This window comes from Coregonus lavaretus, assembly GCF_964263955.1.
Source record: "Coregonus lavaretus genome assembly, chromosome: 40".
NCBI classification, from domain to species: Eukaryota; Metazoa; Chordata; class Actinopteri; order Salmoniformes; family Salmonidae; genus Coregonus; species Coregonus lavaretus.
Genome location: NC_140027.1, coordinates 6,783,308 through 6,809,753, shown reverse-complemented (window position 1 = coordinate 6,809,753; position 26,446 = coordinate 6,783,308). Strand labels below are relative to the sequence as shown.

Below are 26,446 nucleotides of genomic sequence, written 5' to 3'. Positions count from 1 at the left end.
GGAGAACTTGCACAATTGGTGGCTGACTAAATACTTTTTCCCCCACTGTACATAGGCCTACTTCAATGTAAAATATAAACTGTTCACCTGTTAAAGTCGACTGTATAGGCCTATTACAAACCTAACTGCCTATGGGATTGCAAAACTTGAAATACATAGCCTATCTATTTACTAGGCTACTAGGTCCAATTAAATGAGAGATGCGCATGCATGGTAATTTGTCTTAAAAGGTGAGGAATGTATTCTGCAATGATTATGAAAATAAAACAAATAGGAAAAAGACTCCTATGTCTGTATTTTAGATTTAAAAAATAAAACAGATAGATTTTTGCTTTTTCTCACTAACGGCAAATGGCTGCATTCTTGTTCATATGTGTTCCTGTTTTCAGTTTTTATGAATAAGCAAATTTTTACCAAATCCCCATTTGCACAAAATACTTACTTGCCAGCTTGCAATACAGTATTTTAAATACTAGCGTACGCATGGTCTAAAGTTTGCGGGGAGATGGAGGTAAGCACATTCTCATGTCAAGTTAAATTTTTATAAATGCCAATTTTAGCGTGAAATCTGGCGCATGCACATTTTGGGGTATATTTTGTATGTAAGCACGGTTTATAAATGAGGCCCCTGGAGCCTGTATTGAGAGACTTATAGGTGGCACTGCTAGCTTCCTCTCTGGGGTTCTCTCTGGTAGCTGTGTTGCCTGGGTCAGCTGTAATATTCTCATAGGTATCAGCAGCTCCAGGGCCTGGCAGAAGAGTTGCATAGCTTTTATATAATCTAGTCTGGGTACCAGTCTTTTTAGCTAACGTTCCACTCCTTGCCACTGCTGTCATTTGCCAAAGACAGTGGCCTTTGGCAATCTCAATGTTCAATATGCCTAGCCGTGGGAGGTAGGGGCGCTGAAAAAATTAGATTTTTTAAAAAACAAAATAAAAAAGAATAATAAATTTTTTTTGATTGTTTTTTTTTCCCCCACTAAATTAGTGCATTAGTCCTTTATTACTCCGGTATGAGCGGAGAAAAATACTCCTCAGACAGGCCTAGCCAGTCTCCAGACCTGAACCCAATAGACAATCTTTGGAGGGAGCTGAAAGTCTGTATTGCCCAGCGACAGCCCAGAAACCTGAAGGATCTGGAGAAGGTCTGTATGGAGGAGTGGGCCAAAATCCCTGCTGCAGTGTGTGCAAACCTGGTCAAGACCTACAGAAAACGTATGATCTCTGTAATTGCAAACAAAGGTTTCTGTACCAAATATTAAGTTCTGCTTTTCTGATGTATCAAATACTTATGTCATGCAATAAAATGCAAATTAATTACTTAAAAATCATACAATGTGATTTTCTGGATTTTTGTTTTAGATTCCGTCTCTCACAGTTGAAGTGTACCTATGATAAAAATTACAGACCTCTACATGCTTTGTAAGTAGGAAAACCTGCAAAATCGGCAGTGTATCAAATACTTGTTCTCCCCACTGTATTTACTGTGTGCATGTTTTTTTTAATGTATGTAAACATATTTTTACACTGCACAAGGATTGTCCTTCGGGGAGAATTTAATAGATAGATAGATAGATAGATAGATCAATCGATCGATAAGTGTATTCCTGTCCCTGCCAGAGGTGTATATGAAACTCAGTACCCTAGCTAGTGATGTGGTTGGTGGTGGCTCTATTCCTGTTGTTAGAGATTGTAGGAGAAAGTTACTGTTGCAATGTCCTTATAACTGTCTACAATGTCCTTATTTGTGTGTGTGTGTGTGTGTGTGTGTGTGTGTGTGTGTGTGTGTGTGTGTGTGTGTGTGTGTGTGTGTGTGTGTGTGTGTGTCCAGCTTCATCCCTCAGTTTACCAAATAAAGTGATACTCAGGCTGTTGATATTACAGATTGTGCCTTTAACTAAATTCAATGAAAGTGTGAGTTTTCTATGAAAGTTCTATTAAAAAGTAAACCAAGATATAGCCTGATGATGTTCATTTTGATGCCACATTTTAAAGGACCAGTGCAGTCAAAATTCTGTTTTTCATGTCTTTTATATCATATTGTACAATAGATTATGAAACTAACACTGATCAGTGTTATTTCCTGAGTGTTGCTGGTTGAAAATACAATCTACAAAGGACCTTCCAATCAGCAGGTTTGCATAGGCGTGTGTTTCAGCTTTCCATGGTGACATCACCATGCGGTAAATAGATTAATAGACCAATAACAAACAGTTCCAAACCTCTGACAGCTAGTTTTCAGTTTTCCCCTCCCCACTCAGACCACTCCCAGACAGTCCTAGCAAAATTCTTGCTTGAGAAAGATATTTTTGCTAAAAAGCTAATTTTGCCAATTTAATGGAAATCTATTACAGTAAGTACTTAATTGTTACCCAGAAATTATTTGATATTGATATAAAAACATCTGCATCTGGCCTTTAACCAACATTTTTTACCAACTTATCAAATCAAATGTTATTTGTCACATGCGCCGAATACAACCTTACATTGAAATGCTTACTTACAAGCCCTTAACCAACAATACAGTTTTAAGAAAAAATAAGTGTTAAGAAAGTATTTACTAAATAAACTGAAGTAAACAATAATAAAAGAAAATAAAAAAAAAGAAATAGAAAATGAACAAAAAAATTGAAAATAGAAAAATAACAAATAATTAAAGAGCAACAATAAAATACCAGTAACAAGGCTATGTACAGAGGGTACTGGTATAGAGTCAATGTGCGGGGGCACAGGTTAGTCGAGGTAACCGCGGTAATATGTACATGTAGGTAGAGGTAATAGTCCGGGTAGCCATTTGGTTAGTTCAAGAGTCTTATGGCTTGGGGGTAGAAGCTGTTAAGAAGTCTTTTGGACCTAGACTTGGCGCTCCGGTACCGCTTGCCGTGCGGTAGCAGAGAGAACAGTCTATGACTTGGGTAGCTGGAGTCTTTGGCAATTTTTAGGGCCTTCCTCTGACACCGCCTGGTATAGAGGTCCTGAATGGCAGGAAGCTTGGCCCCAGTGATGTACTGGGCCGTACACACTACTCTCTGTAGTGCCTTGCGGTCGGAGGACGAGCAGTTACCATACATTGACTTAAAGGGTCATTCTGAGATTAAAACTACAACAAAGTGAACACCCCGCCACTTTTTTGGGAAACAGCTGAATGATGGGTCAGTACACACACACACGCACGCACGCACGCACGCACGCACGCACACACACACACACACACACACACACACACACACACACACACACACACACACACATACACACACACACACACACACATACATACACACACACACATCAAAGGATAACACAGTTTATGTATCCTGGTTAACATGAAAGGTCATAGTCTTATTTGGAGGCACAGTTTAAATCCCAGTAAAGGCTTATTTTTTGTGCAATTTTGACCTGGGCAAGAGGGCTCCTTGCGGGTTTATCACCTGACCTGTCTGTCTTTGTGTGGGCAAAACTTTCCCTATGCTGTTCATTGAATGTGATATATTCTGTGATATGGCTTCTAGCTTGTCTCATGCACTTCTTAAAGCAGCCAGTAGATGGAGAAATAAACCATTTTATGTCAATAAAGTGTCAGGGGAAAAAGTGCCAGTGCCAATGGTTATTTTTGGTTAATGTAGGCCTACCTCCAATCACGTTATGCTCTGCCCGAAGCACCCCTCATGTGCAACCAATCATTAGGCCTATGTTCTTATGTCTCCCTAGTACCCCCTCCTGTGGATAGTCTATGATAGGAATGAGGTATGGTATGAGGGGTAGTTTACTATTCCGATTGAGAAACTCTCTCTCCCTCTCCCTCCCATCCCAGAGGACCTGAGCCCTACGACCATGCCTCAGGACTACCTGGCCTGATGACTTCTTGCTGTCCCCAGTCCACCTGGTCGTGCTGCTGCTCCAGTTTCCACTCTTCTGCCTGCAGCTATGGAACCCTGACCTGTTCACCGGACATGCTACCTTGTCCCAGACCTGCTGTTTTCAACTCTCTCTACCGCACCTGCTATTTCAACCTCTAAATGCCCAGCTATGAAAAGCCAAGTGACATTTACTGCTGATGTACTGACCTGTTGCAACCTTTACAACCACTGTAATTATTATTTGACCCTGCTGGTCATCTATGAACGTTTGAACATCTTGGAGAAAAATCTGGCCTTAATGGCCATGTCCTGTTATAATCTCCATCCGGCCACCCCTCAGAGCCTGGTTCCTCTCTAGGTTTCTTCCTAGGTTTCTGCCTTTCTAGGGAGTTTTTCCTAGCCACCGTGCTTCTACTTCTGCATTGCTTGCAGTCTGGGGTTTTAGGCTGGGTTTCTGTATAGTACTTTGTGACATCTGCTGATGTAAAAAGGGCTTTATAAATACAATTTGATTGATTGATTGATTAATGTAGACTACTACATATCAACCCCCTTCTCTCCAGTTAGGTCTCTCCAGTTAGTTGCTGCAGACTTGTGCTATGCTTGGTAATGTAGTGGTTCAAGAGGAACAGACAGAAAGTGGTGTATGTCCACAGTCCTGTGCCATAAAGATCCAGACAATGCTTTTATGAACACACAAGTGTAGGATCAATTTACCCTCCAGTGGCTCCACAAAACCTATTCATAACCATGAGGACGAGTGAAACATAAAACTGACCTTAGATCAGTCTAGTGAGGCAGTCCTCAGTGACAGAGACTGTGGTTGCCTACCATATTGATGAACACAACATAAAAAAAAAAGTAAAATATGTCCAATCATTTCCTCTCATTTAAATAAACATTCTACATCCATTTTTTGCTTGTGTTTTAACCTTGTGAGTGATGTCACTAGAGGGGAGGTTCACTATCCAAAAATTGAGACCAGCAAGACATCTCCGCTTGGAAATTTCAGCTACCCCCACTTCAAGCAGAAATGCCACCCCCAGCGGGAGAGGAGCTCACCCTTGGCTTTTGAAGCAGCCTTGGACGCCACAGAGCACCGTTTCTTTCGGGCAGAGATCCTGGTTTATTGGAAATTAGCCTTTTATTTTTGGTTCTTTCGGAGTATGTGCTCGAGACGGTGGTGTATAGCGCTAGAGCTGTGCTCATCCGGGCCACTGTGCCGTGACTCCATTCTTCTTCATTCACTGTGAAACTGCCATAGCCATAGGGGTTAAATAGGGATTCATTTTTGTGAAATAGCTAGACACATGTATTATAAATATTTTTGATAACCCCACGTCAAGCTGGAACACAAACGGGCATGTCTAATCAAGGAGTTAGGAGAAATGGCCCAGTGAAACTGCGGTTGACAGGTGAGAATGTAAAACCCCCTCGCTGTCTCTAGCTTCAGTTGCTTGTTAGCTAATGGCGCTATCAAGCTAACGTTACTAGCTAGCTACAGTAGTAGTTGGCTAGTCTTCTGCGTGAATGTTTACACTTTGTTATTCACATCAACGCGATGTTATATTTACAAACACACTGATCAAATGTCGTTAGCTACGCTTCGAATAAGCATACGGTTTTTCTAACAAGTAAATGTGTTTATTTTTCAGTTTGTGTAATGCTAGCCAACGTTAGTTTAGCTAGCTAGCTAGCTGACATAGTCGTGGTTAACATTGAATTACCGTTAGCTAGCTAGCCAACACATTTGGGGTCATCACAATGGTTGCATTAGTTAATTGTTACAACTTGCAACAGTTTTGTTTGCCCAGTCTTTGTCACATGTGTTGTCCTATAATCTGAATTACAGTACTAGTAAATTCAAATATCAGTGACATTATTATACATAGCTAGTTACACATTTTAGTCATTCAGCAGACGCTCTTACCCAGAGCGATTTACAGGAGCAATTAGGGTTAGGTGCCTTGCTCAAGGGCACATCGACACATTTCCCACCTAGTCAGCGCGGGGATTCGAACCAGCGACCTTTCGGTTAATGGCCCAACGCTCTTAACCACTAGGCTATCTGCCACCCGAATGTGCAGAGACTGCCCATAGTAGACAGAGCTCTGCAGACTGACACACCATTACCAAATGTAGTATTGATTTAGACCAGCAACTTGTATGCATGTTCCAAATAGTTTGCATTTGTAGCTAATATTTCCATTGTTTACTGCACTAGTGTTTCAAGATTTTCCATCAGTACTTTGATTTGTGTTGGTAATTAACTTTCAGCACCCCTGTATAGCCTCCGCTTGTAGTGCATTCCCCCTGTTTTAAGACACTATTCCTTAGGGAAGGAAGCCAGCCTGAGACCCCTTTACTTTCTGTCCTATTTGGTCCTATTCACGGTTTCTTATAACCCAAACATTTGTCTGTTTACATGAGAAAGCAGTGTTTTGACTGGGGAGAGGAGGCGATTGCAAGCCCTGTGTTTCATGTTTCTCTAGGATCAGATCGAATTCCAGACCCCTCTATCTCCTAGGACCAGCCAAATTAAATATTTAATCTTGTAATGTACTGGAAAAAAGCACTGAGTGAAGAAGGCTTCCTCGTGGTCCGGCAAGAGTTGTCTGGTTGTTTGGAATATTCCATTACTTTTAAAGTGTTTACCATACAGACCTAATTGCATAATACCAAGGTAATCACTTGTTACTAACAAAGTAGCCTGTAATGTTACCTCTGTCCATACAAATGCTATCTTCTGTTGGCTGGATTATAGAAAAACAAGTACTTAGTTTGACCTTTTAAAAGGCTGTACATTTATATTTTGCCCAAGTCCTCTATGATGCAGTAAGCCAAGGCTATTCTTCAATAATGAGGCATCCTGCAATAATAATACAAAAAGTATCTTATTAGTGCAGTGAAGGCCTGGGTCTTTTTTTTCCATATGGGAAATGGTTTTAAATGGGCTGCTGCAGTGGTCTTCACTCGGAATCCCAGGAATGTGAAACAGAGAGGAAATGTGAGTCTCTCCAGATCATAGGAACATCCTCTGTCTCATTCACGCCATGGAGGAGGGGAAGAACACTTCAAACCACTGCTCCTCTCAAACTGGGGAACACCACCACACATTTCACATGTTGCACATTTTTTAAGTGTGTGGTGTGTGTGTCATAGACAGGCCTCTCCGCCCTGGTCTGTGTGTCTGCTCTGTGGTCTCACTGAGGGCTCGCTTGTCATTTAGGATAGGGGAAGGGATGGGCTGCAGACAGTAGAGCTCGATTAGTAGAGCTTGCTGGGTTACTCTTAAGCACTTATAGCTTCCTTGGGTCTATTGACGCTATTCAGACCTGAGCCACTATTATTGTCTAATCGTAATGTAATCGTCAATAAACTACTGTGTCTGCTACCAGCAGTCTGGGAGACGCCTGAAGGTATTCTCAGGCCATTTGTCTGTGCGTTTGCCATTTAGAGGCCACATTCAAACTGTCAGTAGTTGCAGCTTTGCAATGCAATTTATTTACCATTTCCTCTCGTCTCAGATGCAATTTCGCTCAAGGAATAGCTGGGGCTAATCAAGGCCTAGCGGATAGTCCGCATTCCACAGACCTCTAAGATCAGTGTTAGTCTGTGAGTGTTTTTCTGCACTGTTTTCCACCAGCCACAGTCTTTGGCACCCGACTGCTGGTCCCAGATCAGGATTGATGGATTGTTTAGTGTGAACCGGTCCTGTTATTGTTTGCTCACTGGGCTTTTTCCTTCGCTCGCTGTCTGATGAAGTCACCTGCCGTTTTGAATGGAATGCCGTTGCCAAGCAGTAAATGGGAACAGTCTGGGGCTGAGCCGCTATTCCCAACACTACGGGGAGGTGACAATTGCTGCTGTTCGCTCTGCTAGCGTCTATTGCCTATAACACTGCCTGCTGCTGTGAGCTAACTACTAAACAGCTAGCTATTCTAACTCCATTTGCTCCTTCGCCTCCAGTTGGCACAGTGAGCATATAGTGCGAGACTGGAAGAATCGTTTCAGATCCACTCTTATGCAGCACAGTCTGCAATCACACCGGGTGCATCTCAGTTGTCATAAGTGGCTTTCTCTCACCATTTAGGCCTCCTTTCCTCCTGCACCGATGTGACAAAAATTGACTGGTGAAAGCTATTAGGCTAGCCTACTTAGTAGGCAGCTAATATATGACATGAATCTATCCCATGCCTAAAGGTCAGTGCAGATGAGGGGAGGAAGCCACTTTAGACTATTGAGATGCACCCACTCAGTCTCTCTAGCATTTTGGGAAGTGGGCCTGGAGGAGCTGAGTGTGTGAGTGGGGAAAAGCCAGGAAGCTGGCGATTAAGATCAAGGCCCAGCCTCCGTCCTTCCTAGGCCGAACATTAGCCTGCGGAGAGAGAGAGAGAGAGAGAGAGAGAGTGCATTTTTGGAAAGTTAGCAGGGGCCACTGTCTCAGCATTCACTCAGTCATCGGTCAGAAAATAGAGCCTGTATGTGTGTCCTTAAAGGGAACACACACACTTCCACAGGCTGTATCGTCAGCACACGATGCCCAGCTAAATTAGGAGCCCTGTTGACTCCTGCCCCTAAAATGAAGGAAATGTATTTGATTGTGTTTTGTGAAGGGTAACCTACATCTTGGAAAGGGACGCCAACAAGACAATTGAAATGGTATTGGGAGCTGGTTTTACTCACCCTCAGCGCTGTCCTGTCCCACCCTCCCTCCTAGCTGGATTAGGTTCATGCTGGTTTACACAGTCCAGCAGGCTGGGCCAGATGTTTTGAATGAAAGCAGATTAGTGGCATTAATTTGCTGTTAATCTAAATCTACACAGTGAGAAGAGGCCATGCCCATATGTTATTGTTGTCACTTGGTGTTGGCTAGTTGTATTCCGCCGCGTGAAACCGATTCTCCCGGCTCAAACTAGATCCACACGCAAGGTGACGGCAGCTGCAAATACGATTTAGCCTAGCAGCCATATTGATTAGAAAGTTAGATGTTTTTTTTTTTTATATGGCGTGATTCGCTAAAACATTTTAAGATGGGGCAGCACAGCATCCGTCCAGACAGAGGCTTAATTTGGCCACGTTGCCCTCTCCGCTCGTCCGGCTCTGCAGAGCAGTCTGACCCATTTTTAAGGCGCAATCAATAGGCTTTGTCAGAAATCCATTGCAGCAATCTCCTCTAAGTTTCTGCGTTGGAATGAAAAGGCTTCTCAGTGTTGCCTTGCCTCTCCAGCTGAATATCAATGGGAGGAGAGTCAGGTGAATTGGCTGTATTGCGGTTCACTGCCTTGAAATGTGGGGCTTGATGCCTTTCTTTAAATCAAAAGGGTACTACTACGTTTTGCAAACCAGCCTACATGCTCCTTTCCATACTCCATACAGTTTGCCTTATTTTTCTATCGCTCCTCTCTCTGTTCTTTTGCATGTTTCTTCTATAGGCTGTGACTCGGGTTTTCCGTACGTCAGTATAACGTTCCCCCTATGACAACCCTTCTGTGTGAGAGGTGTCTAGCGTAGGGGGAGTGTGTGTGTGTGTCTTCTCAAACGTTTCACACTCGTTGTAGCCTACTGAAGCGAAGCAGCCCATCTGGGATGGCCTGCGGTGTCTGTTCTTCTCTGGTTTTTCCTTCACCAGTCAGTCTTTCCTCAGTCAAGGTTGTCTTTTCATGTTGCCTCTGTCTGCTTCATACATGCATTATGCTCCCATACAAGCTACAATAGACACAGAGGAATGGAGAGTCAGTAAGGTTTAATAGAGACTGACCTACAGGCAAACAGAAGGTGAACTAGCCTTCCTCCTTTACCTCAGGGCAATAGTTTTCTGAAGGCTCCTGTCAAAAGCTCAGTCATCATCAATCTTGACTGTTTCCTTAAGGTAATCATCAGATGACTCACTATTATGCCAATATGATAGATATAGTAACCTCCTAGCTGCAGTGATTGACAACCCATGATCTAGACTCCGGATGTCTAGGTCAGGGTGTCAAACATACGGCCGGCGGGCCGGATACGGCCGGCGAAGGGGTCCAATCCAGCCCGTGGGTGGTTTGACAATTCTTTTTTTTTTGGGGGGGGGAAATGATCTCAATATACTTCGAAATAACTAAAACCAAATCGAAACTGTTTAGAAATGATAATCAACCTATATTCATACAGTTTCTTGACTGTCCAGCTCGCTAACAATCACTAGACAGTCAGGGAGCACCGGAAATTCCCAAAACAATTGATAGAGGACAATTTTTTTGTGGATTTTGACGGCAAGGAAATATAAGCACTTTTCAGTGCAGTCCTCCCGAACTCATTCAAGACCGAATGCGGCCCCCAGGGCAAAAATGAGTTGGATGCCCCTGGTCTAGGTTATAAGTAACCCTAGGCATGTCAGTCAGAGGAGTAGTGTGGTGGAGACCAGAGCTAGTCTTTCTAACCTGTGAATGCATGGCCCTTGTCAGAGTAGGTCTGTTTGAGTGTGTGGGCTTCGGCTGTGGTCAGTTAGCAGTAACTTAGGAGGTCCTGTGTCATCTGCATTGAATAGACCCCTGTCTGAACAGTGTAGTCTATAGCCAAATAGTATAGTCTGTGTGCATGGCCCTTGTAATATGCCATTTAGCAGACGCTTTTATCCAAAGCGACTTAGTCATGCATGCATACATTTTACTTATGAGTGGTCCCGGGAATCGAACCCACTTTCCTGGCGTTACAAGCACCATGCTCTACCAAGTGAGCTACAAAGGACCAAGAGCAGATAGTGATATGTGTTGGCTGTGGTCAGTAAGCAGCTCTGTAGGGAGTCCTGTGTCATCTGCATTGAAGTCTGAATAGTGCAGTGTAGTCTGTAGCCTTATAGTGTAGTCTGTGTGCATAGCCCTTGTCCGAGCCAGAGATTTTTTCAATGATCTGTGGATGGAGGGAGATGGAGAGAGAGAGGGCTTGTGTTGCGGCCAGGTGTTGCCACGCACATCCAGACTTCCTCGGCTCTGTTTAGTCTGCCCCGGCTGCTCTCACTCCACTCCAGATGACTGGGCTCCGACGCGGAGCTGCCCCAGGAGGCCCCCCACTCCACTCTTCACTCCAGATGACTGGGCTCCGACGGGGAGCTGCCCCAGGAGGCCCCCCACTCCACTCTTCACTCCAGATGACTGGGCTCCGACGCGGAGCTGCCCCAGGAGGCCCCCCACACACTCCACTGTTCTGTTCATGTGGTGGTCCGCGCCTCTCACATGGAAACCTTTATATCCTGTCTCTATCTGGCAGTATGCCTACGCCGCCTGCCTGCTTTATAAACGATTGCTCTGTGTGCCAGTGAGCCGTCAAAAAGAGCGTTTGATAACCCAGAGCGATAATACTCAATGGGCAAAATAGCCTAGTGTGAGCGCTGGACAATGTAGTATGTTTACATCACATGCTTTTGGGCTGCTTGATGGTTTAATGGGTTGGTTATCTTCATTACTAGTTGCTGTGCGTACAGTCAGTGGCTTTATCGTGTCTTAATTGTCTGGTCAGGGGTCGTGTTAGAGTTCAGAAATCTGCATTTTCAAAACACAGTCCTTCCAAAAATCTGTTTTAAACCATTTCACCTGCGTTTTATATTGAAAGTCCAGTGTTTTTTTGTTTTTTGTTGCTTCAGTTGTGATCAGGGGCATGCAACTATAGTTTTCCTTCATAGAAAATAAATTGGTGCAACACATTTGGCAGAAAATAGCTTCATTTTCATCAGATGACAACAGAACTGCAATGCTATTTGGCTAGCAGCCACACAAGTAAATTAGTTTACAATGAAAAAGCAAGGTATTTTTGCATGGCCATTACATTCTTTCTATGATAAACATTAGAAATATAGCCAGCACAATTTCCTAATGTTTTGCTTGAAGTAAAATTTTACCAGCTACAAATCAGTCAGAGTGCTGTCTGCTAATAGAATGTGTTTGTGAACTGAAGCACAAATTAGTCTGATGCTGAGCAGAAATTACAATAAGAAGCATTTTAGATCTGTGTTTACAAAGATATTTCTTATGTGTTTTATATGTAATTTTCGTGAAAAACATGGAATACTGCATTAATGCGACCCTTGCTGCTACATAGCCTGTCTGGTGGGGTTTAATCCATGCTGCCCAGCTGGCACTGGCAGTTAGGTTAATCTATTGCATGTGTTAGTTAGACATTTGTTAGAATTATGCACTTCAGGGAATTCACTTATCAATAACAGATAAGAGGGTTTTGTCTGAAATCCTTTACGACTTTGCAGATCTTAAAATTCCTAGAAGCTCCTCTTGTTATTCGTAAGTCTAATCATCACGAGTCCTCTAGACAGTTCAACTTTAGTCTGCCCCTCTCTTAGCAGATGGGGTCTGACTGTTTTATCTGCATAATGGTTTTGCTATGTACAGCTGTCTGACTGGACCGTTTGGAAATTGGCACATCGCTGGCAATTGGGCAGTTGATTGCTTTATTGCCAAACTGTGTTTTCTGGATAGAAGATTACATTTGTCTTGTTCTCAGTTCCGTTAGCCCCTCTGGTTGGACAGTGGTTTGACATTTTCTGTGGGGAATTGAAAGGCTCTGAAATAGTCAACATGGTGTAGTCGTGAACACACGTTTATCCACGGTTCACCTGGCCAGACAAGACAGGAAGGGGGAGGGAGGATGGGTAGTCAACATTTATTTTTGTAATGTTGATACTGCACAGAAAATACTTTGCTTTTTCTCAGAGCAAGCAGGTGTAGGCAGTGTAGACAGAGTACATAGATTTAGGACCCTTTTAGGAAGTTGTTTCCTTTAGCAATGGTTCTCCGTTCAACTTCCCTTAGATTTTTCAGTTTAACAGATGAAGCGTTTCAGTCGTTAAAAGGGAGTGATTGTCTAAACGTCTGCTGAATGTTTTGCCATGTCATTGGAAAATGTAGTCTAGCCTAATGTGGCTGTCTTTAAACCAAGGATGTGTCTCAAATGGCACCCTATTCCCTACATAGTGCACTTATTTTGACCAGGGCCCATAGGGCTCTGGGCAAAGGTAGTGCACTATATAGGTGATAGGGTGCCATTTGGGACGCATCCCAAGCGTCTGTAAAACTACCTGCACCTTCAACCTCTCTGGTGCCGAGTTTCTACTTCCCTTAATTTTGATGATTCATGCAAGTTCTGCACTGTTCACTCTCTGAATTCTGGCTTAAGAATTCTGGCAGACACCGAAGTTCTGTCTAGACAACAAGCAAATAATGTTGTTATTATAGCCCTGAATCCTAGGATTAAGAACAACCCCCAGAAGTGGGGGTTTGGTACGGTCTCACACAGTCCTGTGTGTATTTGATTCTGGCATGTCCCATAATGCGGGCGGGAAATGGAGCACCATGCTGTTTGTGGCCATCTCAGTTTCATTCTCCCTGCGAGGGAGCCCCGGGTATGGTGTGTAAGATTATGGCTTGTGTTTCATTAATACATTTGTTTTCATTTTACATGGACATACAGTGCATTCGGAAAGTATTGACTTTTTCCACATTTTGTTACGTTACAGGCTTATTCTAAAATGGATTACATATATATTTTTCATCAACCTACACACAATACTCCATAATGACAAAGCGAAAACAGAAATACCTTATTTACATAAGTATTCAGACCCTTTGCTATGAGACTCGAAATTGAGCTCAGGTGCATCCTGTTTCCATTGATCATCCTTGATGTTTCTACAACTTGATTGTTGTCCACCTGTGGTAAATTCAGTTGATTGGACATGATTTGGAAAGGCACACACCTGTCTATATAAGGTCCCACAGCTGACAGTGCATGTCAGAGCAAAAACCAAGCCATGCAGTCGAAGGAATTGTCCGTAGAGCTCCGAGACAGGATTGTGTCAAGGCACAGATCTGGGGAAGGGTACCAAAACATTTCTGCAGCATTGAAGGTCCCCAAGAACACAGTGGCCTCCATCATTCTTAAATAGAAGAAGTTTGGAACCAGCAAGACTCTTCCTAGAGCTGGCCGCCCAGCCAAACTGAGCAATCTGGGGAGAAGAGCCTTGGTCAGGGAGGTGACCAAGAACCCAATGGTCACTCTGACAGAGCTCCAGAGTTCCAGAGTCCCTCTGTGGAGATGGGAGAACCTTTCAGAAGGACAACCATCTCTGCAGCACTCCACCAATCAGGCCTTTATGGTAGAGGGGCCAGACGGAAGCCACTCCTCAGTAAAAGGCACATGACAACCCGCTTAGAGTTTGCCAAAAGGCACCTAAAGGACTCTCTGACCATGAGAAACAAGATTCTATGGTCTGATGAAACCAAGATTGAACTCTTTGGCCTGAATGCCAAGCGTCACGTCTGGACGAAACCTGCCACCATCCCTACGGTGAAGCGTGGTGGCAGCATCATGCTGTGAGGATGTTTTTCAGCAGCAGGGACTGGGAGACTAGTCAGGATCGAGGGAAAGATGAATAGAGCAAAGTACAGCGAGATCCTTGGTGAAAACCTGCTTCAGCGCGCTCAGGACCTCAGACTGGGGCGAAGGTTCACCTTCCAACAGGACAACGACCCTAAGCACACAGCCAAGACAACGCAGAAATGGCTTCGGGACAAGTCTCTGATTGTCCTTGAGTGGCCCAGCCAGAGCCCGGACTTGAACCCGATCAAACATCTCTGGAGAGACCTGAAAATAGCTGTGCGGCGACGCTCCCAATCCGACCTGACAGAGCTTGAGAGGATCTGCAGGGAAGAATGGAGGAACTCACCAAATACAGGTGTGCCAAACTTGTAGCGTCATACCCAAGAAGACTCAAGGCTGTAATCGCTGCCAAAGGTGCTTCAACAAAGTACTGAGTATAAAGGGTCTGAATACTTATGTAAATGTGATATTTCCTTTTTTTTTTTATTATACATTTGCAAAAAAATCTAAACTGTTTTTGCTTTGTCATTATGCGGTATTGTGTGTAGATTGATGAGGGGAAAAAACGATTTAATCCATTTTAGAATAAGGCTGTAATGTAACAAAATGTGGAAAAAGTCAATGGGTCTGAATACTTTCTGAATGCACGTTTGTGTGGAACACTGCTCTGCAAATAGAAGTCTGCTGTTGGCATGTAGAGGATTTGCATGTTGTGTAGCCCAAGATGGATGCTCTTGATATTCGATAGGGTTTTGATGATATGATTTGAAGCATAATTCTAACCAAGGCTGGCCCATGAAGTCTCAAGGAAGTTGAATTGTGCCTTGGTCTCAATAATACAGATAAAAAATACTGTAATAGAATATTGTCTCACAGTGGGTTTCACATTCAAATTTAAAAACGTAGGCCTAGATCCTTTGCCAGGCTCTTTCCAAGGCCGCATTCAACCCCCTTAATCATGGCTGCCGTGGCTGGTTCTCAGGTAAAGACATTCTCACCATTTTGAAACTAACACCCCTATTGGTCCACTTAGCAATAGTGCCTGCTCACCGAACCAGAAGCAGTCCAATGTTCATTCTCCTTCAAACAAGGTTTCATATGGGCGAAGGCCAGGTTTGGCAAGCAGAAGACCAGCACAGCATGCATCAAGTTTGGTTGAAGTGTCTGGTGCTTCAGGGCCCACCAGCTACAAAGCACTTTCTATAGTGCTTTATCACGGTTGGTTAAATCCTCTCTTCGTCTAGGTCTGCACAAAGGAGAGCAAGAGGGAGCTTTATCTGTTATTCAAATTATACTTGAACTTTGTGGCATTCTTGTGCTTTTGAGTACGACAGTGGAAAGAGTGGAGAAGTTTCAGAGGTGGGCTGAAAGACCACACTCAATATGCAAAATACATTAAACTTTCTAAAAGTGCATTGGGCTTATGTCTTAGTGTAAGCTCATATCATATGGAAGAAGGACCACCTTATCTTAGTGTGTCTTAGTGTATGCCTTAATATTCTATCTTGCTGTGCGTTCACCCAAGTGTATCTCAATGCACGTGGTCCCCTGCACAGAATCACAATGTCAAGATGCAGCCAAGTCAGTTTGCAGGTGCTGATGCTGCTTCACTTTGAGCTATATTTACCATCTGACCTCAGTGCCCTGTAAGGTGATAAGAGGTACTGTATCCTGTCTCTTCCATCTGCTGTTAGCGATCGCTCGCCGGATCTGGCCCAGACGGCGTACAGACGGCGCTGCCGACGGCTCCAGGTCGCAGTTTGATCTGTTTCCGCTTCCTGTCTGTAGCCCCTGCACCACCGCAACACAACAGATACTAGCTGCCGCGACCTAGCATGGCTTCTTAGAAAGAACTAGTGACGCTGACGTCATGCATAAAGGTGTAAGATTTGTGGCCAGCTTGCCAAGCGAATGTTCTGCTGCTTCTAAGAAAGGCTGGTGACGTGAGAGACATTGATAACATCTTTGCATGAAGATGTTGAACAGTGTGGCTTCAGTTCAGCTTCAGATGTCACTCAACTTATCTGACTATCCATTTGGTATTCAAGCACGGGGGGGGGGGGGGGGGTTCACGATCTGTAGAGCCTATTTCGACTAGAGAAAGTGCATTGGCTGTCCTCCGTCAATTGACTTTCCCAGTCATTCTATGGTCCGGTCGTTGGAGGTAGCAGACAGCAGCCTGACTCTGGGGAGGCGAGGTGGTCTCTAAACCCTTGAGGAAGTGGTGAAGGTGAGGCTGTTGAACACAGATCCGGTCAGTCTTACCGTCCACCACCGCACCACACCACAGCAGTGTGTGTCTGTTATACCACTCAGCTGCATGTCTAGCTACTGTACTCAGAGACTGTCAGGAACTGCAGCCTGAGTAACCTTTCTCTCTCTCTCTCTCTCTCTCTCTCTCTCTCTCTCTCTCTCTCTCTCTCTCTCTCTCTCTCTCTCTCTCTCTCTCTTTCTAGGGGAATTACACAGACGGCAGGAGAACAGGCTGTGCTGTCTTTCTCTCTCTCTCTGTGTCTCTCCCTCTCTCTCTGTCTCTGTCTCTGTGTGTCTCTCTCTCTCTCTCTCTCTCTCTCTCTCTCTCTCTCTCTCTGTCTCTGTCTCTGTCTCTGTCTCTGTCTCTCCCTCTCTCTCTCTCTGTCTCTGTCTGTCTCTCTCTCTCTCTCTCTCTCTCTCTGTCTCTCTCTCTCTCTGTCTCTCCCTCTATCTCTCTGTCTCTCTCTGTCTCTCCCTCTATCTCTCTCGCTCTCTCTCTGTGTGTCTCGCTCTGTCGCTCACTCTCTCTGTCATGTCTTTCGCTCTCTCTCTCTCGTTTGCTCCACCTCTCAGTCTCGCTTGTCTGTCTGTCTCTCTCCACCCATCTTAACGTTGATGATGATGATGGATGTCAGACGAGAGTGGGCTCTCATCCGTACTAGAAGCACAAAGTGCTGTAACACCCTCCCACCAGTTCCACTGCCATATTGTCAAGGGGGTGGTATGCATAATTTGAGCTGTTGGCGAGAATCTGTTCCCCTCCATAGTGTGCCAGTCTGCCAGAGCACCCATCCATGCGTCTCATAACCCACACGTTATCATTAGCGTGAATGATGAGGTTGATGTGATGTCACTACCAGTTCTTCCTCTCATGCGAAAGTTGTCTCTCGTCTAGCACTTTCCCGGCTCCCCCTCCCCCATTCCCACTTCTCATCTCAGCTCAATCTGCTATAGAAAGAGACTTGATATGTGTCCCTAAATTCCCCCGGAAATATCGCACTCTCACCCATACCCCTCAATCTACTATATAGGCTTACTTGATATGTATGTGTCCGCAGATTCAAGCCACGTTTTCACTAAGTGTATTTATTAACACACTAAGTCCCTTTGACGGAGCTCCTGCTTCAGCGGCCTCCCTCCAACCCCAAAGTGGCTCATTACTGTCGTAGGGGTTTTCAATTGAAAAACTGGCACATCCATTTCCCAGGGAGAGGCTTCCTCTTCCATTTTCTCCTCCTCTTCTTTCTTCCTCTTCCCCCGTTCCTGGGGCAGATCCGCAGCGCCAGATGGGAAATGATTCATCGTCTCTGAATGGGCCGCTGTGTGTGCATGTATGGTGTGTGCGTATTGTGTGTGTGTGTGTGTGTGTGTGTATGAGCCTGTGGTTTGGAAAGGCCCAAACGAGATGAAATGTATGTAAGCCGCCATGTAATGTGACCGGCGCTATTCCCAAACCTCCCTCCTTTCCTCCCCAGCCGCTCCTGCTTTTGGGTTTATGTTAATATCATGGGAAAAATGGGAAGTCAAGTGGATGCATACAGGGAGAACTACGGCGTCTGCACATAAAACACGTATGGTGCACTTACAGACTGCAAATGTGCACCGTAGGACAGGCACGTACACACATCCACATCCACTCTCTCTTGCTGTCCAGTCCCAGCCTCTGGCACAGTTCCAGGTAAAGGAAGAATAGTAGGGTTGGTCGTACCCTGAGTCATGTATCTCTGAGGCTCTCCCTCCCATCGCTTTAGCCAGGCAGAGCCTCAACCAGAAAGGCCCCGCAGGAAATGGCTTTGTCATTGGTCACAGGTAGAGCAGCATTCCAAAGAGGATCCAATTCATTTTTATACAAAACCTCAAAGCGCTCGTGTTGGCACAGGTCACACGGACCTCCCACATGATTGACGCATTTCTAGTTAAGCTAGATTAACCATATTATTGAGTACAATATAGCCTAATGTAGCTCTAATGTAGCCTATATTATTTTACCTGATAACAACCATCAGCTAGCGTACTTCTCCTACTGAGCATATTCTGTAATACTCTGTATTTACACTCGCCTAGCTCCCTCTTGCTCACTCACTCCCTCTCTCCTCTACTCTTCCAATGAACAAACCCTCCCTCCCTCCCTCCGTCCTCCCCTGTTTGTCAGGCAGCGTGCCAGCTTGTTGTGAGCGCCGGCGCTGCTCTGCGTTCCACTCCAGATTCCAGATTAGCGTCTGGGTGCTGATGAGGGGTGTGTCTGCTGGAGCAGCTCTAGAGCAGGGAGCCATGGCTGAGGCTGGGCTATTTAATGGATGACATAATTGGCATCCTGAGCATTCGTAGAGCTGGGAGGCAGAGGGATGGAGGGTGTAATGGATGGCCAAAGGAAGTGTGCTGTAGATTAGAACTCTTGTTTGATGTCCTCTGCATCAGTTTGTGTGTGTGTGTGTAGACGGCCCGGGTCGTTCTAGCGGCTGGGTCAGTTTACTACCCTAAACTCCATACGTACATGCCTGTATGTCTATGTGATTGGGTAGGTTTCTCCACTGAAAGCCGACAGGACAGGGAGGGAGGCGTGGTGGAGGGGAAGAGGAAGCCTTTTGTTTGTACTGGAACAATGCTGTGAATGAGACAGTGTGGGGCTGAAACAGGAGTCCAAACAAGGCAGAGGTGACTGATGGGCGTCTACAGGCCCTGCCTGTCGGTAATGAGGTTTTTCAACGTGGGTGGTGTGTTGGGGGAGAGTAGTGGAGGATGGAGGGGAGTCTTGTTCGACAGCAAAGCATGGCCTGGGTTATAACACAGAGCCCATGGCAGGGAGGTGGTTGGGATGTGTGTCTCTCTCGGCAGCTGCATACACGCACTCATTTTGACTTATGCCCTAAACTAGCTGGGAATCCATCCATTGACTCTTTTCTCCCTCGTTTTCCCACACCCCCGCTTCCTCAAAAGCAGCCCATCCTTCTCCCTTCTCAGTAGTTTCCCATCACAACCCACATTGTCATAGTCTTTTCATACTGTGGTCAGTATCGCCAAAGCTCTCCAGACTAGAAGTCTAGGTCGTTCAGTTTATCCTATCCCAATCCATTGGGGGTCAATAGCTGAACTAACCTTGGATTAGTGTTCTGCTGTCTCATTATGCTAATATACAGTTGAGTTGACAGGGTAATGTCTGACTGTATAGATGGCTGTAAAGATTCTACATAGTGCCTTCAGAAAGTATTCATACCCCTTGACTTATTCCACATTTTGTTGTTACAGTCTGAATTCAAAATTGATTAAATAATTCTCACACCCATCATCACACAATACCCCATAATGACAAAATGAAAACATGTTTTTAGAAATGTGTGCATAATTATTGAAAATGAAATGCAGAAATATCAAATTTACATAAGTATTCACACCCTTGATTCAATACTTTGTCAACGCACCTTTGGCATCGATTACAGCTGTGATTCTTTCTGGGTAAGTCTCTAAGAACTTTCCACACCTGGATTGTGCAACAGTTGGCCATTTATTGTTTTCAAAATTCTTCATGCTCTGTCAAATAGTTTTTTCATAGTTGCTAGTGCCATAGATTTTCAAGTAGATTTCAGTCAAAACTGTAACTCGGCCACTCAGGAACATTCACTGTCTTCTTGGTAAGCAACTCCAGTGTAGAATTGGCCTTGTTTTAGGTTATTGTCTTGCTGAAAGATGAATTAATCTCCCAGTGTCTGGTGGAAAGTAGACTGAACCAGGTTTTCTTCCTAGGATTTTGCCTGTGCTTAGCTCCATTCCATTTATTTTTATCCTGAAAAACTCCCCAGTCCTTAATGATTACAAGCATACCCATAACATGATGCAGCCACCACTATGCTTGAAAATATGGAGAGTGGTACTCAGTAATGTATTGGATTTGCCCCAAACATAACACTTTGTATTCAGGACAAAAAGTGAATTGCTTTGCCACATGTTTTGTAGTATTACTTTAGTGCCTTGTTGCAAACACGATGCATTTTTTGGAATTATATTCTGTACAAGCTTCCTTCTTTTAATTCTGTAATTTAGGTTAGTATTGTGGAGTAACTACAATGTTGTTGATCCATCCTCAGTTTTCTCCTATCACAGCCATTAAACTCTGTAACTGTTTTAAAGTCACCATTGGCTTCATGGTGAAATCCCTGAGCGGTTTCCTTCCTCTCCGGCAACTGAGTTAGGAAGGATGCCTGTATCTTTATAGTGACTGGGTGTATTGATACACCATCCAAAGTGTAATTAATAACTGAATCATGCTCAAAGGGATATTCAGTGTCTGCTTTTTACATTTTTACCTATCTACCAATAGGTGCCCTTCTTTGCAAAGCATTGGAAAACCTCCTTGGTCTTTGGTTGAATCTGTGTTTGAAATGAACTGCTCGACTGAGGGACCTTACAATTATCTGAATGTGTGGGGTACAGAGATGAGGTAGTCATTCAAAAATCATGTTAAACACTATTATTGCATACAGTGAGTCCATGCTACTTATTATTAAACTTGTTAAGCAAATATTTACTCCTGAGCGTATTTAGGCTTGCCATAACAAAGGGGTTGATTCTAGACATTTCATTTCATTTTTCATTAATAAAAATAATAATTTAAAAATGTAATTCCACTGATATTATGGGGTTTTGTGTGTATGCCAGTGATGACAAATCTCAATTTAATCCATTTTTAAATTCAGGCTGTAAGACAAGAAAATGTGGAAAAAGTAAAGGGGTGTGAATACTTTCTGAAGGCATTGTATGCCTTAGTCATGGCTAACTTGACACCTCTCAGTGAGCAGTGTGTTTTTTAGCGCAACGCCATAAAATGCAGATCTCACGCACTTCGTGTTACATTTAATGTCTTTCTCCTCTGGTTATTACTGTAGGCCGGTCCTTGCTTGCAGGGGGGAGCTGGGTCTCAGTGACTCTGAGGACATTGAACCCTTTTTTGTTTGTTCTGCTGGCCTGCAGCGTGTCTGGTTGCACTGCAACCGTCTGTCTCCAAGAAAAATGTATTTAGGAATAAAATAACATTCTGATGTCATTTGATTTGTTACTTTGCCTTTGGTTAGGCTAGGCTACATCTTACAGCACTTAGCCTAGCTTATAGGCTATTCATATTGCTGCAATGTTTCATGCTATAAAACCGCTAAATCCGCGCTCCAAAGTAGAGGACTTCCTTGTAAACAGCCTCTTAGCCGTAGTGTATTCACCGTGCTAATATTTACCACCTCAAACCTTTATAGAAGCTAATGTGTGATTTGATGTAATTTAGCACGGCAGTAGAGAGAACTGAGGGACGGAAACGCATGTTTGTGATTCACGTGGGAAACAATGTTGTGTTGACAGTCTTTTAAAAAAAAATTTGGGGGGTGTATATCAGCTTTAATATTGCAGATAGATTGTGGCTTCCATCAATGCAATCGTCTGCATCATCTCCAATCCGTTATACATTTACAAGAAGATGTGTCGCGCTGCATGAGGCAAATGAAGGTCACACCAGATACTGCCTGGTTTTCTGATCCACGCGCCTACCTTGTTGACCAACAGATGCATATCTGTATTCCCAGTCATGTGAAATCCATAGATTAGGGCCTAATGAATTTATTTCAGTTGAATGATTTCTTTATATGAACTTAACCTCAGTAAAATCTTTGAAATTGTTGAGTTAATATTTTTGTTCTGTTTATATTCACATATACCGGGTGAAGCTGGTTGAGAGAATGCCAAGAGTGTGCAAAGCTGTCATCAAGGCAAAGGGTGGCTACTTGAAGAATGTAATTTGTTTTTAACACTTTTTTGGTTACTACATCATTCCATATGTGTTATTTCATAGTTTTGATGTCTTCACTATTATTCTACAATGTAGAAAATAGTAAGAATAAAGAAACTCTTGAATGAGTAGGTGTGTCCAAACTTTTGACTGGTACTATATATATTATTCTTTATTATTTTCCCCTAACCCTACCACCCCTCCCCAATTGGAGTAAACTAATGGACAACAACACTTAGGCTTCTACTTCCAGCTTGTACATACTATATACATTTTATCTATTGTTTGTTTTTAGTCCCATCCAAACCCTCCCATCTGTTTCTGAAGAACATCCAGTTGATTTCTATTTGCCATATATTTTTACGGGGGACCAGTATGAAAAAAATAAAAAATAAATAGAATATGTATTCACTAACTGTAAGTCGCTCTGGATAAGAGCGTCTGCTAAATGACTAAAATATAAATGTAAATGTTTCACAAGAGTTCCGAACCTTTCTATTCCCATACTTTCTACAGATTGTAAATTAAAGAAACAGTATTATTATATTATTGATTGATTGACTAAGACTTTTCTAATCACCCAGCAGTGCTATTTGCAGAGTTAGCTCCAGGTAAATGTTGCAATCCTTCAAACATTCCTGAACCTGTGACCAAAAACAAGCTGAACAGTACCAAAACAAATGATCTAATGATTCTGTCTCTTCGCAGCAAAATATGCAGAGCTGGGATGGTTGTATCCCCCATATATATCACATTCTATTGGTTGCAAGAAATTTGTATAATAATTTAAATGGAAAAACTCTTAAGTTGACATTCTTTCTTACACAAGGTATTTTTCTTTGGTAGTTTAGAAAGACAATACTCCAAAAGCGTCCCTAAAACCCGTTCTACTTGTCCATCCAGACGCAGACTAAGTCAATATGGTGCCATTTTCTCTCAATGTCAGCACTCTATGGACAGAGACACTGTCTGGGATTACGTTTGACAGTGTCTATTCACACTAGAGGAGGTAAAATGGCAAAGCTAACCTTGAACTTGACTGAAATTGAAATATCTGTCAATGTTGTAGCCTACAAGCAGAGTTTTGTTAGCATTAATAATTTTGAAAGCATGCATTAGGCCTCATAATAACTTGTATGTTGTTGCTGCTGAACTGGATGATGGGATTTTAGAACGCTGCCTGCAGGGATGCAGTCACTTCAATACTATAAGCAGTCCTCTCATGGTTTGAGGCTCTACTATCTAAGCTCTACCAACCATAAGGCATCTTTGGAGGCTGATCGGCCCTTTCGGATCCAATCGCCTCACTGCAATCCCTTCTCAGCCCGCCAGAAATGGTATTCTAATGTGAACAAATGGATCAGAAAATTGTGTAGTTGACTGTGGGAGACTTGCCCAGTCACGCAATCTCCACCAGCTACCAGGCAGCCACAAACCCTTGGCTCATGGTGGTTTAGCACAGAATGGTTTCATCATACCTCAATCAGAATTTAAGACAACTGGTCTGATTAGTTAGTTCCCTCCTTGGACTCACTTATCCAAATTTCATCATGTTGAACAACAGATGTCCTACAAGGCTATTTGAACATCATTCCACTGTGCAGTGTGTCCTTTTTTAGAATAGGCTTATGTTTGCAACATATGGTCCCCACTCGACTTCTCAAAGCTTATAGTGAGGTACACTGTCAGCAAAGAGGCAGAGGGAGAATTTCTGTCCTGTGTCAGCCAGAGGGACAGAGTTTTTTTTTCGTGGTCAGGTCAGGATGTTCAGGAAAAACTCCTGGCCCTATAACCCCTTACCCCTCATCCAGGGCTAATGTCCACATCCACTTTTTTTTTTTTTTTTTTTTTTTTTAAATAAATAAACCTTTATTTAACTAGACAAGTCAGTTAAGCACAAATTCTTATTTACAATGACGGCCTACACCGAAAAAACCCGGACGACGCTGGGCCAATTGTGCGCCGCCCTATGGGACTCCCAATCACGGCCGGTTGTGATACAGCCTGGAATCGAACCAGGGGGTCTGTAGTGACGCCTCAAGCACTGAGATGCAGTGCCTTAGACCGCTGCGCCACTCGGGAGCCATCCACAATGGCCATTGTTTCAGACTGTGAGGTCAATTCCCTTGGCTACTTCAATACTCTGAGTCAGTAGTCGGTGACTTGGCTGCCTGCAGTGACGTGGCCCTCAGGTATAACTCCTAAGGGAGACATAATGGAGGGGAGAGGAGCTCTGGTTTGACCTCTGTGATGGTGATGACTCAGTGTTTGGACAGTGCATTGAGTGGCCACTGTCTCTTGCCTCCTCACCTTCAGTTGGAAGATAGAATAAAGTTGTTAACCCTCACTTTACTGGTTTGGCCAAGAGGTAGGCCTAGTCAAACGTGCAAATGTTATGGTGGTTGAACATGTGGTTTGGGATTCTTGAACAAGATTTTTCTTTTGGCCATGATTTGTTCCTCCATTCATAGGCCAAGTTCTTGTAAGGCTGTGATACATTATCTTAGCTACTAGTACCTATTTAGCCCAAAAGTGCAGAAGAGGATTAGATACATTTTAAGCACACACAGGAGCAGTAAAGACTGAAAGCCGACTTATGGTCAGTCCGGATTCTGCAGTGACCGTACAGCATTTACGGCGATGCGGCCTCTGCAAAAGTCAGAGCATTCCATACTTATTGCGATTCGGTGAGCAGAGCGGAGTGTGTCAAACACACCCAATAAATTTGTCTGCACCACTTAAAACGTACCACTCGTAGTTGTTCAGGACTAATCTCCATAGCCAGCCAGCTAATTACAAGCAACTGGCTAAACGAAAAGACCTTACCTCTTCTGAGACGTTGAAGTCGGTTTCCCGGTGCTTGACATAGGAGCTCAGCCAATATAGCATGAAGTAAAAAGGCAGTTTTCCCACCTGCATCTCCACTTCAACCCTTCATATTTCCTTTAGCTTTACGAGCTTATCCCGCAACTGCCTCCACTTCTTGTGGCAAGCTTCCCAATCCATAGATGCGGTAAAGAGGTCAATGGAACTTGACCAAAACAATGGAAACGCGTGAGGGAAAGATGCCGTGGGGGAAATCTCCTCATTGCCCCCTTAGCAAAATTAGCCTACATTTAGCCTATTGTTGATGTGTATTTCACACTGCATTAGTTCAAAACAACTGACTGCCACCACCAATTTCTGTATGCTAGCTATGCTACCAGCTTCTACGAACGGGAGTTAGCATTTAGCAGTCTTAAACCTGAAAGGGGACACTTATAAATGTTATGCAGCCAAATATATGTGGTCCTCTGTAGCTCAGCTGGTAGAGCACGGCGCTTGTAACGCCAAGGTAGTGGGTTCGATCCCCGGGACCACCCATACACAAAAATGTATGCACACACGACTGTAAGTCGCTTTGGATAAAAGCGTCTGCTAAATGGCATATTATTTTATTATTTATATCAAAATCTGACTTTTGTAACCTCATTGTGGGCCTGTTACAATACATCAATCTTTGTTAGATCAGATTTGTTGAATGTGCGCCAATTCGGCATCCTTCTATCCCCCACGGCCTGTGTTCCATTGACTTCTTCACTGCATCTCTCCCCATAGCTGCCAACCTAATGCTGAATTATATGTTTATTAATTTCTTCAAATGTAATAGGCCTGTAGGCTACTGTACTGGAAGGTTGTCATCTTGACATTTCCTCTCCTATCTAGACACTTCCAAAACGTCTTTGCATGTTAGATACGTATTCTGTCTGAGTGTAGCTTCACCCAGATAGAGGTCAAATGGAGTTTAAGAGGCTAGTAGTTCCTCACAGCACAGCTGTCATGAGGGTGGTCCGTAGTGCCATATGTCATTTAGGCCACACTATTATCAGAGGTGTGTGTGTGTGTGGACACACTCACAATCCTAGATATCCCCTTTGCATGCACGGTTGCTTTCAGAGGCATGGAAGTACACGCCTTGACACCCTATGATTGCCCTACTTGGCAGGGTGCCACAAAAACTAAACTTGGTGTTGTTTACGCCTGGAAGATGGGGAGGTACATGCCTCTTCGAAGGCAGAACTTCAGCATTAATCTGAATTAATGTTCTAGGCAAGAATGGTGTCTGCTGTCTCCCATTTAGAATTGCTAGAATTGAAATGGTATCCATATTTGATGAGAAGGCACTCACATCAGAGAAATTCTTGAATTTCGGCATTGC

General features: G+C 43.7%; 1 protein-coding gene across 2 annotated transcripts in view; it reads left to right on the top strand.

Moving 5' to 3' along the window:
• The first annotated feature begins 4,888 nt into the window (after positions 1 to 4,888).
• Positions 4,889 to 26,446, top strand: part of LOC311113797 (E3 ubiquitin-protein ligase SMURF2-like) — a 65,292-nt gene continuing 43,734 nt past the window's right edge. For both annotated transcript variants that reach the window (XM_084157110.1, XM_084157109.1), the window contains exon 1: positions 4,889 to 5,275. In XM_084157110.1, coding sequence (XP_084013236.1) covers positions 5,224 to 5,275 — 52 coding nt within the window. In that variant the 5' untranslated portion in view covers positions 4,889 to 5,223. The remainder of the gene's footprint in view (positions 5,276 to 26,446) is intronic.